Genomic DNA, 16,264 nt, shown 5'->3' with positions numbered 1-16,264 from the left:
CTCCCAGGTTCATCTGGACACATGGCCCATTCCTCACTGTTTCCACTTGCAGTTCCTTTGGATTGCAGATCCTAATCTTTGGTGCAGTACAAGACCTTTCCTCTTGTACTGTTATCAGGAGAGACAGAGGAGCTGCACTTAATCAGAAAATAGAGTGTCCCCTCACATTGGGCCATGTACAAAAGATGTCAAATGATTATCACTGGTGGACCTAACATGGAAGAGAACCAGGGGGAAAAAATGTTTTTTTAAGGAAATGATAGACTCGCAGAGCATTTATGGCTATTATATCTGAGGTTTTGACTCTTAGTAAGAAAGCCTTCATGTACATGCTTATCTGTATGTATTAGTCCCTTTTTGCACTGCTCATAAAGACATACCTGAGACTGGGTAATTTATGAAGAAAAAGAGGTTTAATGGACTCATAGTTCCACATGACTGGGGAGGTCTCACAATCATGGCAGACAGTGAAAGACATGTCTTACACGGCAGCAGGCAAGAGAGAGACCTCATGATCTAAAACCATCAGATCTCGTGAGACTTATTCACTACCACAAGAACAGTATGGGGGAAGCCATCCCGATGATTCAATTATCTCCTACCAGGTCCTTCTCATAACATTTGGGAATTATGGGAGCTACAATTCAACATGAGATTTAGGTGGGGACACAGCCACTATATCACTGTAATTCTGAGGAGAGAACAAGTTTGCACTTGTGTACACTTCCTGATTTGTGTCCAACAGTGAGTGCCTTAACTAGTGAACTTTACCAGCTGCCTACCACCTACCTGGCTTTGTTGTTTCCTCCCTATCATCAGTTTTGTAGCAAATTTCACTAAAGGTCTGCAGAGGTCAAATTTTTCTGCTGGTCTTTTAAAATACATTTTTAAGAGGGAAATTATTTACCATAGGCATACCTCTGAACTTAAAGATTTATTAAGGTTCAAGAGTTACTCCTCATAATTAAGAGTCTGTTGTTTAGTTCTCTCCCAGAGTATTTGAAATTGTTACTAATATAATTAGATTTTAATAGGCTTTTATGTTACCTAAACACTAATTTGAAAAGTAAAACAAAAAATGAAAGTTTGCTTTAGTGATTAATGAGCTAACTCTGAATCACTTCAGTTCAAATAAATGAATTATGTAATTTTTTTCAGTCAACCTGAAATATTTAAATCACAGCCAGAAAACAAAACTCATTTGTTGATTACCCTTTCCTGGACTACTAATTAGTTCATGACAGGGAGTGACAAGTACTACTTCTAATATAAACTCCACGGAGGTCACCGTGCAACTCTGCTAAGTGTCATCCTTTAGGCAGGTGGTTCTCTAACTTTAGCTTGCATCGGAATCACCTGAGGGCTTGTTAAAGCACATTACAGGGTCCCCATCGCCAGAGTTTCTGATTCCGTGAGTTTGGTGTGGGGCTCAAAATACTGGGTTTCTAACAAGTTTCCTGATTGCTGCTGCATCTGCTACTGGGGAACACTGAGAACCACTGCTTCATATGAATGGGTCCTCTAGAAATTTCTCCAGCATAGCAAGTCCAAGGATTTGTAAAAGGTTTACTTATTATCCTCCAGCACAACATATCTTACTAAGGCATGTAAATAATGTGATAACCTTTACACTTGCTGTTCCAGGTATTATTTTCGCTCGTCTGCAGCAAAATCCAATATGACAGGCAGAGCCAGTAAACAATTAAAATGTGGCTTTGCATTTATGCAAAATGACAGGAAGAACCTGCACACCTGGCCGGCTGGGAGCTCCTGGGTCTGGCGGTACCAAAAAAAAAAAAAAAAAAAAGGGCTACCGTACTAGCTACTGTTTGGGCCTGGCGCCACCTGGTGGTAATTTTTTGGTCTATCATTCTATAGATTGAAAACTCTAGGTCACGTGACTGTTACGGAAGCTGGAAACCATAGGTGAACTGTCAAGAAAAAAGACGAAATGGATTTGGCAAAGTAGTCCCTACCTCCTGCCTTTTTCTTTCCTTTTTTTTTTTTTTTTTTTTGAGACGGAGTCTCGCTCTGTCGCCCAGGCTGAAGTGCAGTGGCGCGATCTCGGCCCACTGCAATCTCTGCCTCCCGGGTTGAAGCGATTCTCTTGCCTCAGCCTCCCGAGTAGCTGGGACTACAGTCGCCCGCCGCCAAGCCTGGATAATATTTGTATTCTAGGAGAGACGGGGTTTCACCGTGTTGCCCAGGTTGGTGGCGAACTCCTGAGCTCAGGCAATCCGCCCGCCTCGGCCTCCCAAACTGCTGGGATTACAGGCGTGAGCCACTGCGCCCGGCCTGCATTTTTATGTTATACAAATAAACTGCCTTTATTCTTCACTGGTATAAAGATTTAAACAACACTTTTCTGTGGGCAGTACTTTTAAATTTATATTTTAGGACAGAATATAATGCAAGTAATTCGAATTAGAAAACCTGACCCTATCATGCAAAGTTTGATTTAACTTCATCAAATAGACAATTTCACAGAAACAATGTTTGCATCAAGTTATACTACAATTCAGAAAAAACATACAGTCATATTTTTCTAAGTGAATAATAGAGTTCTGTTGGATTTTTTTCTATTCTTTAGGGGCTTCTGCAAAAAAAAAAAAAAAATCAAAAGCAAGAACAGTAAAACAGGCACCAAAGGCCCAGGGACTGTAAAGTCCAAAGCGAGGTTCAAGACTACCTATGCAGGAAGTGCTAAGATTTTGTGAAACTACTTTTGCCTAATCTTAGCTCATCCCCCATCTTCAAGGTATAAAGGAGAACTTGAAGACTAAGGAAGGGCAGATCAGAGGGTCGGCAGTGTAAACATTGGTGAAAAGTATGCTGGTGTATGTGCTGTCGTGCGTTCCTTCTGCCTGACCTTTGGGAAACGGGAAAGGGAGCTGCCATCTTACCATTTCCACCAGCTTCCTTGAGACCCCTTGGAGAGATACGTCTTCTCAACACCGAGAGACTTGAGGATAAAATATTTGACTCAGGCCCAAGCAATAAGCAAAAGAAACTTTACTTCATCACTGACAAGGCAATAGTTTGTATTTTCTGGGGGTCCTGTGGGAAAAACTTACATAGAGTCATCTCCAAAGTGGAGCTCAAGAATTTACAAAAAATTAGCCAGGCGTGGTGGTGGGCGCGTGTAGTGTGCCTGAGTGAGGCTGGCACTGCTGAGGCTCATCAGGGACCACACTTTGGGGACCTGAAGAGGATCTTCTCACGAACAACCTTCTCTAGAGGTGTAACCATGGTAACAATATACTCCTGGTAACAGGGCCATAAGTCACACGTTATTTGGTAAAGCAGGACAGGGGAGCAGAAATGCCATGAAAAGGTTCACAGATTATCACTTGCCTATCACGAAATCTTTTGTGAACTGCCACTGAATTTCAGCATCATGAATATTAATTGAAGGCACTTTCATGACAGCTTTGTTAAAATAAGATTTCTATCCTTATCTTCTCCATTTCTCATTCTTAGTAAGGCTTGCAAAACATACTGAAATTTTGTAAACAAACCTGAAAAGACAATGTGAAGGGAAAGGTTTATAAAATACATTGATTTCTGCCAGCGCCATTTACTGAATATTGCATGCAGTAATGTAGTCGTTAGGAAGAGGGCACTGTGGCATTACATTTACTTGTGTGCTGTCTAGTGAGTTTCTAAATGGTTCCTGTAAGGATTTATAAAGTGGAAAACGTGGATGGTTCCCTTATGCTTCACTTCTCCTTAGAATGTTAACTGCGATTTAGAAGTGACAACTTCAGAGCTTCTATTGTCTGGAACTAGATGAATCTTTACAAATGATTTGGTCCATTCTTGTCAGCCCCACTGATATTTTTCTATTTGAGGAGCCTTACTTTTTAATAGTGTTCCAGCCATTTAATCAAATTGCTCCATAGATAGAAGAAGTCCCAATTTTAATAGTATTTTAAGCCAATTTTATAATTGAGGGTTGATTTGATATGAATATTTCGTTACTGCAAGTATTCTATCCACTTGCAACACAGAAACTTTAAAAATGTGAAGCTGTTTTTCCATACCAGCTTCCACTTTTTATCTGTCTGTATTAAATACTGAAGTAATTCAAGGAATATTTATTAAATTGCAAAATGCTATTGCCAAATAATAATATTCTGTGATTATATGTGTTATTCAGATTAATATTACAATAAACCAAAGCCAAAACAGGATTTTTAAAAAATCAATCTTGCACGGACATGAGGTTTTGAAAAAACTCAATTAACATTAAAATCTTCTCAGTTCAAGACTGATTAATTCAAAATAGAGTCTAAATTGAAATATCTGTTTATTCCTTAATCACATTATTAATATTTACCCTTTGTTATGCTTGGAATAATATATAAATATAGTTTGATAAAAAACAAAGTACAAGATAAAGAATGAATTTTTAATTAACTCTAACAAACTCCTTCAAGGAAAATTACGTGATGATTGGCCAGTAGGAGGAGAGGAAGGGATGGTGTTTGTAAATAAAATATTTCTTTCTCTAAAATGTTTAAACTGCTCTAGAGCATCAAGGTCATACTTCAAGTATCGTGCTCTCTTGCAAATGAGATTATAGGCTCTTACTCCATAGACTGGAAGAGAAGCTAGGAAGTATCTATTTAATTCTTTTACCAATAATTGCATTTGACAGCAAGTGGCAGAGACCTGGGGAATAATGGCTTAATCAGGAAGACAACAGGATGTCCAAAGGCAAGCTGTTGCTGATTGGGCTGAGAAAACTCCAGTTCTCAAGACTTTTCCTCAAGATTGCAAGATGAACACTCTCCCACTTAATTATGAATTCCAGGTAGCAAACAGCAGAAAATGAAAGAAAGGATCAAAGGACAATACCTACATTACAAAGGCAAAAACTTAATGTCCCACTAGATATTGGCTCACATCTCATTGCTGGAAAATAATCAATGTACACCTGTGCCAAGAAAGGTTGGAAAGGCAGCTTTAAGATGGGCACAATGCCGACTCTAATGAATTAGTTTGTTAACAAAAGAAGTGAAGAATGGTTATTCTCTTCTCCACCTCTGTCACAGCCTCTGTCGAAATCTGCTCCTCATGAAGACGAGGCAGTGAGGCCCAGAGAGAGTACATGATTTTAACCACGTCTCAAAGCTGGTGGCAGAGACAGGACTTTATGTACCACAATGTACACCATCTTGTTTTTGGGTTGTGCATTGAAATCCACATGTGGGATGGTCAGGTGGGGAAGGAATGGGGTCTTCTGAAGTTCTGAAGATTTTGCTTTAGTGAGGGCGTAATAATGTAAAGAATCCTAGATTATTAAAAGCTTGGCATGTCAGTTCACGTCTAATAAAATCACTGTAATTTTTTAATGGAAAGAATGCAAAGAAAAATAAAAACACAATTCCTAACATAATAATGAAGTGATACTGTAGCTACAAAGACATTAAAATATATTTTGAGAGGCTATTTCTTCAAAGTAAATATGGGAGAGATTCCCTTATGGAGACCATAACTTCAATAAAACTTGCGGCCTTCTTCCTCTCCCAGACTGAGGGAGCAGCCCTCAACTTTCTCAGGAGTGTGATTAAAGGACAGCGGTCGTCACAGTAGTTACAACCCTTACGGTAGCAGCAAGTAAAGGTTGCTCTAAAAGAGGCTTCAGCAGATTTTCTAGTATCGCCCAAGTGATAAAATTTGTTTTTCTATAATAGTTGTGAACAGAAAATGTTGACTTTCTCTTGCAGGTATCATTCAGTCATTCAAATACTTATTAAATTTATACATTCAAGAATGTAAAACTATGTCCAGTTGTGTGATAATCCAAGAAGATAGTGTTACCTATTACTACATATAACCTAGTAGCACAAGGAAGTGATAGGCAGAATCCTGAAAAGAAAGTTTTTAATTGTTCAATATTAAAGCTATCTCATTCTTGGTACAGATGAGGAAACTATAGACTTGCAAAACAGAAATGACTTGATTTAATTCATTTGGAGAATAGAAAATTATTTTTGTTTGCAATTTAATATATATCTGAGTTAGGCCGGGCACAGTGGCTCATGCCTATAATCCCAGCACTTTGGGAGGACAAGGTGGGTGGATTACTTGAGCTCAGGAGTTTGAGACTAGCCTAGGCAACATGGTGAGACCCCCATATCTACAAATACATAAAAAAATTAGCCAGGCATGGTGGTACATACCCATAGTCCCAGCTACTCTGGGGGCTGAGGCAGAGGTTCTCTTGAGCCTGGGAGGCAGCGGTTGCAGTGACCTGAGATTGTGCCACTGCACTCCAGCCTGGGCGACAGAGTGAGACCCTGTCTCAAAAAAATATACATACACACACACACACACACACATACATATGTATTTAAGTTATATGTAACTCTCTAGGTTATAATTTCATATCTCTCTAAACATGAAGACTTATTTAAATATTACAGTGTCATCTGAAATTGCAGATATTTACTGTTTTCCTTCCATTCATGATCTATGTCTGGGAAATAAAAGGGGAGCAAAATTTCCTAGTTTGCAATTCAGTTTTGTGTCCTTCATTTCTGATTGCAGTGGGAGAAACTACAGATGACCACAAGTGAAAGGAGGAAAATATTCTGCTCTGTCACATTCCACGTAATCGCGATCACCTGTGTGGTTTGGTCTTTGTATGTATTGATAGACCGGACAGCGGAGGAAATCAAGCAAGGCAATGACAATGGTAAGAGCACATCTTTCTTCTTACCCTCTTGGATCTTAAAGACAATACTCAGAGGTGGATAGGGAAGTTATTTCCCCGGGTTAGGCCTTCATCATGTATGATACACTAGAAAAGCTAGTATTTGCTATTGATTCTTCCCTAATCATGTTATTGATTAAAATACTCTGATTAAAAAGCATTAACTATATGGAGTCCCAAGCTGAGAAGTGAAATTCATCGAATCCATATAAAACTTAGTGGCAGTTACACACAAATGGCAAACACCACTTCGGGCTTTTTGGGAGCTGAGTAAGGATCAAGTTCTGCCTGATGTGAAAAGGCAAATGGCTGTAAAAATGAAGGTTTCTCATTTTATTTAATTCACTCTAGTCATCTCTCCTTTAAAGCATGAAGGAGATGGCATTCCAGTAGAGAATGTGTTATAGCTCTTTAGTTAGTACTATATAGTTTGATAGAGTGGGTTAGCACCATGGTTTGACATTTTAGCCATGCGAAGTTTGATTGTGAAGGATGGTGTCAAGTCTGCAAAGAAAAATGTTTCTAAATCAGTAAGGCATATTCTCACATTAAAATGGGTAAGTCACTTAAAACAGAAACAAAAAGAGAAAGCACAATGTCTATAAAATATTATTTTCATGTGTGAAAGGACCCAGTTCTGTTTCTCATTGGGCCCTATAAGTTTTCATACCTTATCCAGCCTAAATCGTTGGTGGTAAAACAGTGAGAAACATCCCCACACTCCCGCAGGAAACAGTATTTAACCACTGATGCCTCTAGAAAAGACATTGTTCAGATAGTAACATTTTGAGTTTGTAATGTTGTGAAAAATGTTTGCACATCCCTACACCCAGAGAAAAAATGGAAGAAAATGAAAGAACAAAAAAATGAGAGGAGGTAAGAAAAATATAAATAAGGAGGAGATTAAAACACAGAAAGGTTGGTTACTTCTGCATTTCTGCGTGGGGATTCATAAACACAAAAGGGGAGGCTCCATTCTCACACTCGCCCTCTAGGTGGCAGCAGCACACGCCAGCGTGCACCGCCCTGAGCATTTCAAAAAGCCGAAAGGGGCTGCGGGGATAAAGGGAAGGCCAGGACCCACGATAGGAATTGTGGATGGGGTTTCTGTGCGTCAAAGAGGGGATGGTGACAGCGTTTCAGGTGCCACTGTCCTTTTCTGGAAGAAAATGAAAGCACTACCGTGTCGAGTCTAAATGCTAGAAAAACAGGTAGGATGGGGTTTTGTGGGTTGTTTTTATGTTTATTCCATATTAACTCATTTACATACCATTAATATCAAACTACATTGTTTGCAACTACATTATGTACTGTTTCAGAGAGTCTTGATTTTAAAATGTCACATTACATCCTTATTAAATAAGTTCCCTGAGGGTAGAACTTTCTTTTTCTTTTTCAAATCCAATGTCCTCTCTTGATATAGGTACTGGCCCAAGTAACAAACAGTGTGCTGTACATCCTGCAGTTGTATATGGATGGAAAAACAAAGAGGCATCCCCACCTCGCTTCACCCAATGTCTTACCCTAGAACTCTAGTGTTTTCCTAGCAATCAAGGGCAGACATGATACCCTTAGATTAGATGACACATTTAGAGCTCAGCATTTGAGAACCACAAATTTCCTCCAGGTAATGTAGTCTCTCCCCTCTCCCAGTGGTCACCCTCACTTGGCCTCTTTGTAGTAAACTGCAGAGCTCTTCTCCTCCAGCTACATGAGAAGGAAAGAAAATTAAGAGCCCTTCTCGTAGATGTAAGAAGAGGAAGCAATCTCACGTCATGTATACATAGACCCTCACAGACACCCATAAGAAAACCCCTCTCTTACATTTATTTTATCCAACCACATTTCTAAGACATGTGACTGAATAGCAATCATTTACCCTACAATGAACATGATGGTCTCAACTTCAGCCACAAAAATATCTCCAAAACCAAGAAACTCATGGCTCCATGCTTTCTTCCATTTTTCTGTCTCCTTGCTCATTCTGTAGGCCCCCTGGATTTTATTTTATCTTCAGCTGCCATGTCAATGCTGATAACTTCCCAAATTCATTTCCCACTCCTTCTGTACTCCAACCCATACATCCACCTATTTTCTGAATGATTGTTTGAAAGTCTCAGCGTGTCGCAATGCATAATCCCCTACCACTTCTCACTCTTAACACCTGTGGGAACGGCACCACTAACATCTAGTAGCCAAACCCAGATATCCAGCTTTCATTCTGATCTCCTTCTTCTTCTACCTTAAATCAATCACCAAATCCTATTCACTCTGCCTCTGGAATCTGTCCATTTCTTTCCTTCCCTATGGCTACCATCCATGTGGAAACTATCATATTTTTAACTTGAAAACTGCAGAAGCTTCTTGACTAGACTTTCTCCAGTTTTGCCAACTTCAACCCAACCCATGCTCAATAATGTAATCCCAGCAGATTTACAAAAACACAAATCTAATCACATCCTATTCCCACTTAACCATTAAAAGGTAACCGAAATTCCTCAGTGGGACTATGCTGCCCCCGTGACCTAGTTGAAGCCAGCTAGGCCGAACATTCATTCAGCTCCTCAAATCTATATCCAGGCCCTTGCTCAGCTTTCCTCTCTCTGTAAAACATTTCCTTCCAGCTTTTCTTGTCCACCACCACCACACACACTCAAACACTCATATATTCTCACACACCTCCCTCATCCCAACTCAGCCTTTGCAGTTTACCTTAAACATCACTTCCTCTGGGAAACTCATTACAGCTCCCTGAAGTAGGATCGTTATTCCTAGCACAGTGATTCTCAAAGTATGGTCCTGGGACCAACAACATCAGTATCACCTGGGCGTTCACTAGAAATGCATATTTTTACCTCCTGCTTCCCTAGACCTATGAAAGCCTGATGGTGGAGGCCAGCAGTTTGTACTGAAGAAGCCTACAGGTGATTCTGATGCTGGCTAAGGATGGAGAGTCACTGCCCTACCACGTAGTCCCACAGCATCCTGCATTTACCCTCCCTAGGGCTTCTCCACATTTACTGCATGGTAGATTACCTGTGGTATGTTCCTAATGCTGCAAAGCTGGGCTTTATCCCCAGAGGTTTATACTTAGTCACCCCTTAGATGATTCTATCATGCAGCTAGGGAAGCTGTGCCTGACTGTGAAACTTACCACATGCCATTGCAATTGCTCATTTAATTGTCTGTCTTCCTTCACCTGCTCAGAGCAGGTGGTGGCCTTCTCTGTCCTGCTCACCACTACATCTCCCCGGTGCTGAACACTGGTCTGGGACCAGGCAAGTAGTCCGGTCAACACTGTACAAGGAATGATGAAGTGTGAATGCCTGGTACCTAAGCTTTTCCACCTCTTATTTTTCTTTTAGAATTGTTTTCAAAATATTTTTTCTTTCTCAGCTGTGGGTGGGTGCAGGATTCCAGACAGTAACCTCCAGTGGACTCTTCATGACAATCAAGGGTCCGTTTCTTAAATGAAACTGAAAATGACATGATTTTTATATTTGGCATTTAGAGCCAAAGCAAAACAGAAAGCAAGATATGTATCAAGAAGCAGTGTCCGTGGTAATTCCTGTAGAGCCGCTTGCCAGCGGGACAGCTCTAGAACTTGGGTAATTTCAAATGGAAACCATAGTGACTTTCATACAGGGAATCATTTGTATTTATGTTCAAATTATATTTAAACCTGCTTTCCAATGTGCATATTGAAGAGCAGTGTGGGCATCTGTATAAACTGTTATTTCTTTAATCTTCCTGTGGCATTGGGACTGTGAGTGCTGATCTTGAATTTACTTGTAAAGTTGTTGGGAAAAAATTGCCTAACTTAAAAGAAGTCAACATATTTTAAATCCATCTTGAAAAACCTTTAAAATATTTTAAAAGAAACAAATTTGTCCTTTTTCAGCCAGAATTGAGGTTGAATATAAAACAGCAAAATCTTTTGAACTGTAATGATGATCCTGGAAAGAAAAAAAATTCCTCATATGTCTGTAAATGGTTGCTCTTTTAGATTAAATAGTCATGATGCCACAGAGAGCCCTCACCTCTCTTTCCCCTGCGATGACAGGAAAAAAAATAGCAAATATATGGTACTTGGAGCTTTAACACCCTAAATAAGCCTATCGCTAAGTTTAATTTGGGCAACAGTTGTTATTCTTGCCTTATCTTTACATAGTCTAGAAGAATGCTTCATTATATTATCTGTGTATAAACAATAAAAATACAAACCAAAAACAACTACAATTTACAATATTAAAGAGACTGTAGGTGTAGATAGTAAAGTTGCCCCAGAAGTATTTCAATGTATACATAAGGGACTAGCATAACAAATTGACTTTGTTTTCATGGCTGACTCAGTCCCAAGCCTCCAAGCTCCTCCAGGGCAGAAGCCTTGCCTCATTATTCAGAAAATACTTGGTGTTAGTAGAGGCTCAAAAAATGTTTGCTGGCTGTGACTGACTCCAGCAGATGAGAACAACCCAAAAAGAATAAACACTGGCTTGAGCTAGTTGTCAGAAGGCCAGGGTTCTAGCTCTCCCTTGGTCACTGACTAGTTATTTTTTTTTTCCTTTGAGACAGGATTTCACTCCTCTCGCCCAGGCTGGAGTGCAGTGGTGCGATCTTGGCTCACTGCAACATCCTCCCCTCAGTCCCCCTCCCTGGGCTCAAGTGATTCTCCTGCCTTAGCCTCCCAAGTTGCTGGGACTACAGGTGGGAATCACCATGCCCAGCTAATTTTTTGTAGAGACAACGTTTCATCATGTTGCCCAGGCTGGTCCTGAACACCTGAGCTCAAGCGATCTGCTCGCCTCAGCCTCGCAAAGCGCTGGGATTACAGGCGTGAGCCACCGCACCCAGCCTAGTTATCTTCAATACAATGATTAATCACTCTGAAGCTCAGTTTTTTCATTTGTAAAACTACCAAGGTTGGAGTGAGTAGCTGCTAAAAGTTATTTCTATGATTTATTATTCAGACAACATGAACTTTACCTTGCATCAAATAGATTGAAACATGTCTATATAATGTACATATATGACACATAATTACTCATGGTGAATATTACCATTAAAACAAGTTAAGAAAAAGGTTATAAATATGTGAAACAATTTTGTTGTTGTTAATAATCTACCCAACTGGAGAGAAGCAACCAGGACAAAAGTAAAGAAGAAAACCAGCTCCCCTCTGCAACCCCAAGGCCCCAATAGCCACTCACACACACCCTTCCTTATACACACACTTCGTAGTTCTGCATACCCTAAGCACCCAGCCAAAATATTCCAACTTAGAGTGAGATGCTTTCTGTAAATACACACAGCCACTGTCACTGTTAAGTGAAACAGGTTCTCTTCTGCTGCTTGGTGATTTAAAAAAGCTTTTAGACATGCTCCAGGTGTCTCCAGTTGCATGATCTCCTATATAACATTTGCAGAATACTCTGAGAAATCAAATTTCAAAGCTGGAAGAGACCTTAGAGATCATTATTTATAGATGAGGAAATAAGCAATTTGCCTGGTCTCCAGCTGTATTATAAATGCCCACCTGGGAGCTTCTGCTTTACCCAATTTGACTTAAAGAGAAAATACAAAAGTGAGATGTTACAGGTATGCCCCTGTGCCTTCAGGGGAGAGGAACCAGGACCCCATTCTATTACCAAAGGAAATATATTTTCAGAGAAACAGTATTTCTGGAAAGTAAATGAGTCTAAAAGGATCTGGTAGATGAACTCCAGCTGATAAGCCATTGTCACTGTGGTCTGAAAGGTTGGCAGAAATATTTCCTAACAAATACAATATACATAATTGCTACTTAAGCATTTAAGGATGTTTTAGTTTATTTTTTGATGGGATTTCTGAGCATTTCTCCTGACGAAGGGAATTGTAACTGCAAGAAATGACCAGAAACACACTATGACTAAACGCCAGTGGCCTGGCTGACAACTAACTAGACTTCCTCCCTCTGTGATTCTGGAGAGAAGCTTACCTTGAGTCAAGCTGGGACACCCTAAACTTATAACACAGTGAAGTTAGAAAGATCTTACTGGTAGACACCTGTGAAAGCTCCGCTCTTAACCTACAGCTGAATCAGCCAAAGGTGTGTAGCGTTCAAATCACACAGATAATAACAATAATGAAAACTTATATTTACACTTCCTATGTGTCAGGCACTGTTAATTTGTTTAACCCACACTAACAACCATATGAAATTGGTAGATACTATTACCTCTAATTTTAAGTAATGTATCAGTTGGCTTTAGCTTTATAAAAACCATCCCAGGCTGGGTGTGTTGGTTTAAGCCTGTAATCCCAGCACTTTGAGAGGCCAAGGTGGGCAGATCACTTAAGGTCAGGAGTTCAAGACAAGCCTGGCCAACATGGTGAAACTCTGTCTCTACTAAAAATACAAAACTTAGCTGGGCATGGTGGTGCATGCCTGTAGTCCCAGCTACTCAGGAGGCTGAGGCCAGGAAATCTCTTAAACCCAGGAGTCAAAGGTTGCAGTGAGCTGAGATCGCACCACTGCACTCCAGCTTGGGCGACAGAAGCAAGACTCTGTCTCAAAATAAATAAATAAATAAATAAATAAAAGCATCAGGAGAGAGCGAAACCACCATCTGCAAACACATTTAAAGTTTCCGAATGAGTTGTGTTTCCTATTGTCCTATTGGCCAAAGCAGGTCATATGACCAAGACCAGTGTCAATAGGTGATGGGATACCCCAGGACAGGATTACCGGGAGGCATGAGCCAATCAGGGGCTATTATTGAAACAAGCTATCAAGGATAAAGAAATTGAAACCAAAGAAAATAACAGAACAGGCCTAATATCTCAAGGAAATGAAATAGCTATCTGAGTTTAGGTGGATAAAGATGTAAAGACTGAAGTAGACTCTTAGGAATAGGGTTCTCCGGAATAAAATCCGTACCCCTCGAAAACAAGTGGAGATTTTGCACAGGAAAACTACTCTTGAGAAGCCATTAACCTTAATAAGAGAAATCCTCTTAGGGCATGGGCTGTAAAGAAATTAACCAGAAGTCTGAATCATTTGGGGATTTGGCTATTCCTTAGCCAGGAAAGAGATGAAAAATTCAGTCCGTTGCAGAGGTCCTGTTTATAACTAATGCTTAATTCTCAGGTTCCTGGTGGGGAACCTGAGCTCTTGGATAACCCAATCCATGTCTCCTGACCCAACTCCAATAGAGTACAGGATTAGGAAGATGTGGGGGATTTTTGTGTGTGTGTGCAAAACAAAAATTTATAAATTTTACTTTTTTATTTTTGCCTTTTCATTCGAGTTTTTTAAATACTGTTACTTTTAACCTGGACATCCCAGTTTCCTTCTCTGCCTTGCTAAAAATAATCTTGTCCAGAGTCAGACTCCCAAGAGTCTAGAATGAGCTGTGAAGTCCATCTGCTTTTCTTTGTCTAAAGTGTTTTCACTCGCTCTTTAAATGTAAATTTCCCTACAAACTGTGGACTGAAATTTCTGGTTCTGGTGGCACTAGACTTTAAGGCTGCAGCATTTTGATTCCTTTAGGTCTAATTTGTGAACTTTTCAATATCACATTCAAGGGCAAGACTACAAACTATCTTAAGCCTTTCCTGGAAAACCTATTCGCATGTTGATTGTTTGGGAATGGCCTGGAGGATGCTGCAGCCTGCAAGTACCAGATCACATATATGTGACTGTAAAAAGGAGGCCTGGAAAAATTTACTTTAATAATCATATTAAATCAACAAAAATATTGAGACTGTTTGAGAACTTATCACTCTTCCTTGTGGGATTAGCATAACATGGAATGTGAATGAATCAATTAAAGTTAATATGAGAGACTACAGTAGCTTTCTATTTCCTCAGAAAATGGTGGTAGAGAGAATGCCTGCTCTTTTAATTGCTGTCCAAGAATTTCCAAGAAATGTTTCCCCTTAATGCCTGAGAGGTAAAGATGGGCAGAGAGTTTATTAGTAAACCTACAGAAACTCCTGCAAAAGTATTCCAGACACAAAGACAGAAGTAGAGATGGGTTCTTGGGCCTCAGAGAAATGAGCAGATGCTTGAATTGCCTAAGTTAGATTTTCCAAATTCCTCTGCGAAATCGGCAAATAGAAACAACTTTGTGCTCCCGGCATTTTGAAGTGCAGGATACAGCTTTATATATGACTGAGGACAAAGATACCTTGAATTGTACATAGGATCCCCAGGGAAAAGATTTAGTGCCTTCCTTTCTCTATCATTGTCCTTTTTTGTGGTGTACATTCTTTTGTCTTTGCTAACAACAGCATAGAAACTGACTAGTCTAACAGAATATAAGAAGACAATTGGCTGTGTCTCAATAAAAGGAGGCAAGTACATCTTCCTGATGAAAACATTCTTGAAAAATCCATTTAGCCCCATTTTAGCATCGCCTCTCAAGATGTCCTTAAAGTGAGTTTTCCAAGATACAATCCTTATAACCACTCAACAGTAATTTATTTTGTAGAAAACAAAAATCATGTCCACTTACTTGGAGGCAAGAAAAAGAGCAGGCTGTCTGTTAAAGATGGTCATTTGGACAGTAAGTTTGTACTCAGATGGCTTTTGTATGTGGGGGTTGGGGTGCTCTGCACTCTAAACTTAATGGAGGGGTTTTGTGGGAGATTTGACTTCCCAGGAACATATTAAAGGATGGTGTGGGCAGGGGAAACTGATTCAGAGATACCTTGTGAAGGAAAGTGGAAGGATCAGGCTGAGTCTCCCAAAAAGGGCAGAGAAAATGGCAACTGTTTCCCCCTGGCCCAGATTCCCAGGTATATTATAGGCTTTGGTCACTGTTTCTGGAAAGAGAGGTGAAACTTGAGTGGACTTTTCTTTAGATTGTCTACCATCTAAAGCATAGCTTTACTGACAGTGAAGAGGGGTTGTAAAAGCTTTCATTTATCCTTGAAATACCTACTGAGCAAGGAACTATGGAAAACAAAGTCCAGCCCAGACAAATTCTGTGCTCATCAAGATTACAGCATGACACAGTAAAAATGCTTATGTTAGAAAGTGAGCTCATACTGCACACAGAGAAATAACATGGAAGTGGAACAGTGGGAAAACTTATTTCCAGCTGGAAATGACCTCTAAGATGGGTTTTGTGGGACAAGTAGACACATAGAAGCAGGGAAGCAAAACACAGAAAGAAAAAGATCGGAGACAAAGGCTCAGAAATGGAAAACCTCCAGGCATGTATGAGGAACAGCTGCTAGTTTGGTTAAGCAGAGGAGAAAGCTGGATGTAGTCCATCAGAATTTCCCTAAAAATGGGAAATAAAGCACATTTCATCTCCAGTCTGTCTGTGGTTAAAGCTTTCTAAACACATTGAAACTACTGCTTAATATAAGTTTACAGCAAAAATCCTTTTGAATTTAGAGAACTGCAAGATGTCTTGCTCATATTCCAAATCCTTTCTGCAAATTTCCCAATAAAGAGACGTAAGTTATTGTCTTCCACAGCAGGGATTCTCAACCTCAGCACTATGGACATTATGAACTGAATAATTCTTTGTTGGAAGGTACTGTCCTGTG

At 39.9% G+C, this 16,264-nt stretch overlaps 1 protein-coding gene across 8 annotated transcripts in view; it reads left to right on the top strand.

The window, feature by feature from the left end:
* MARCHF1 (membrane associated ring-CH-type finger 1) overlaps positions 1-16,264 on the top strand; it is an 852,478-nt gene that overhangs the window by 824,975 nt on the left and 11,239 nt on the right. For all 8 annotated transcript variants that reach the window (XM_055111978.2, XM_055111976.2, XM_024928548.4 and 5 more), the window contains one exon: positions 6,556-6,703. In XM_055111978.2, coding sequence (XP_054967953.1) covers positions 6,556-6,703 — 148 coding nt within the window. The remainder of the gene's footprint in view (positions 1-6,555; positions 6,704-16,264) is intronic.

The sequence above is a fragment of the Pan paniscus genome, chromosome 3 (genome assembly GCF_029289425.2).
Source record: "Pan paniscus chromosome 3, NHGRI_mPanPan1-v2.0_pri, whole genome shotgun sequence".
Classification (NCBI taxonomy): domain Eukaryota; kingdom Metazoa; phylum Chordata; class Mammalia; order Primates; family Hominidae; genus Pan; species Pan paniscus.
Note: the sequence above shows the minus strand (reverse complement) of the source record. Positions and strands in the feature narration are given on the sequence as shown.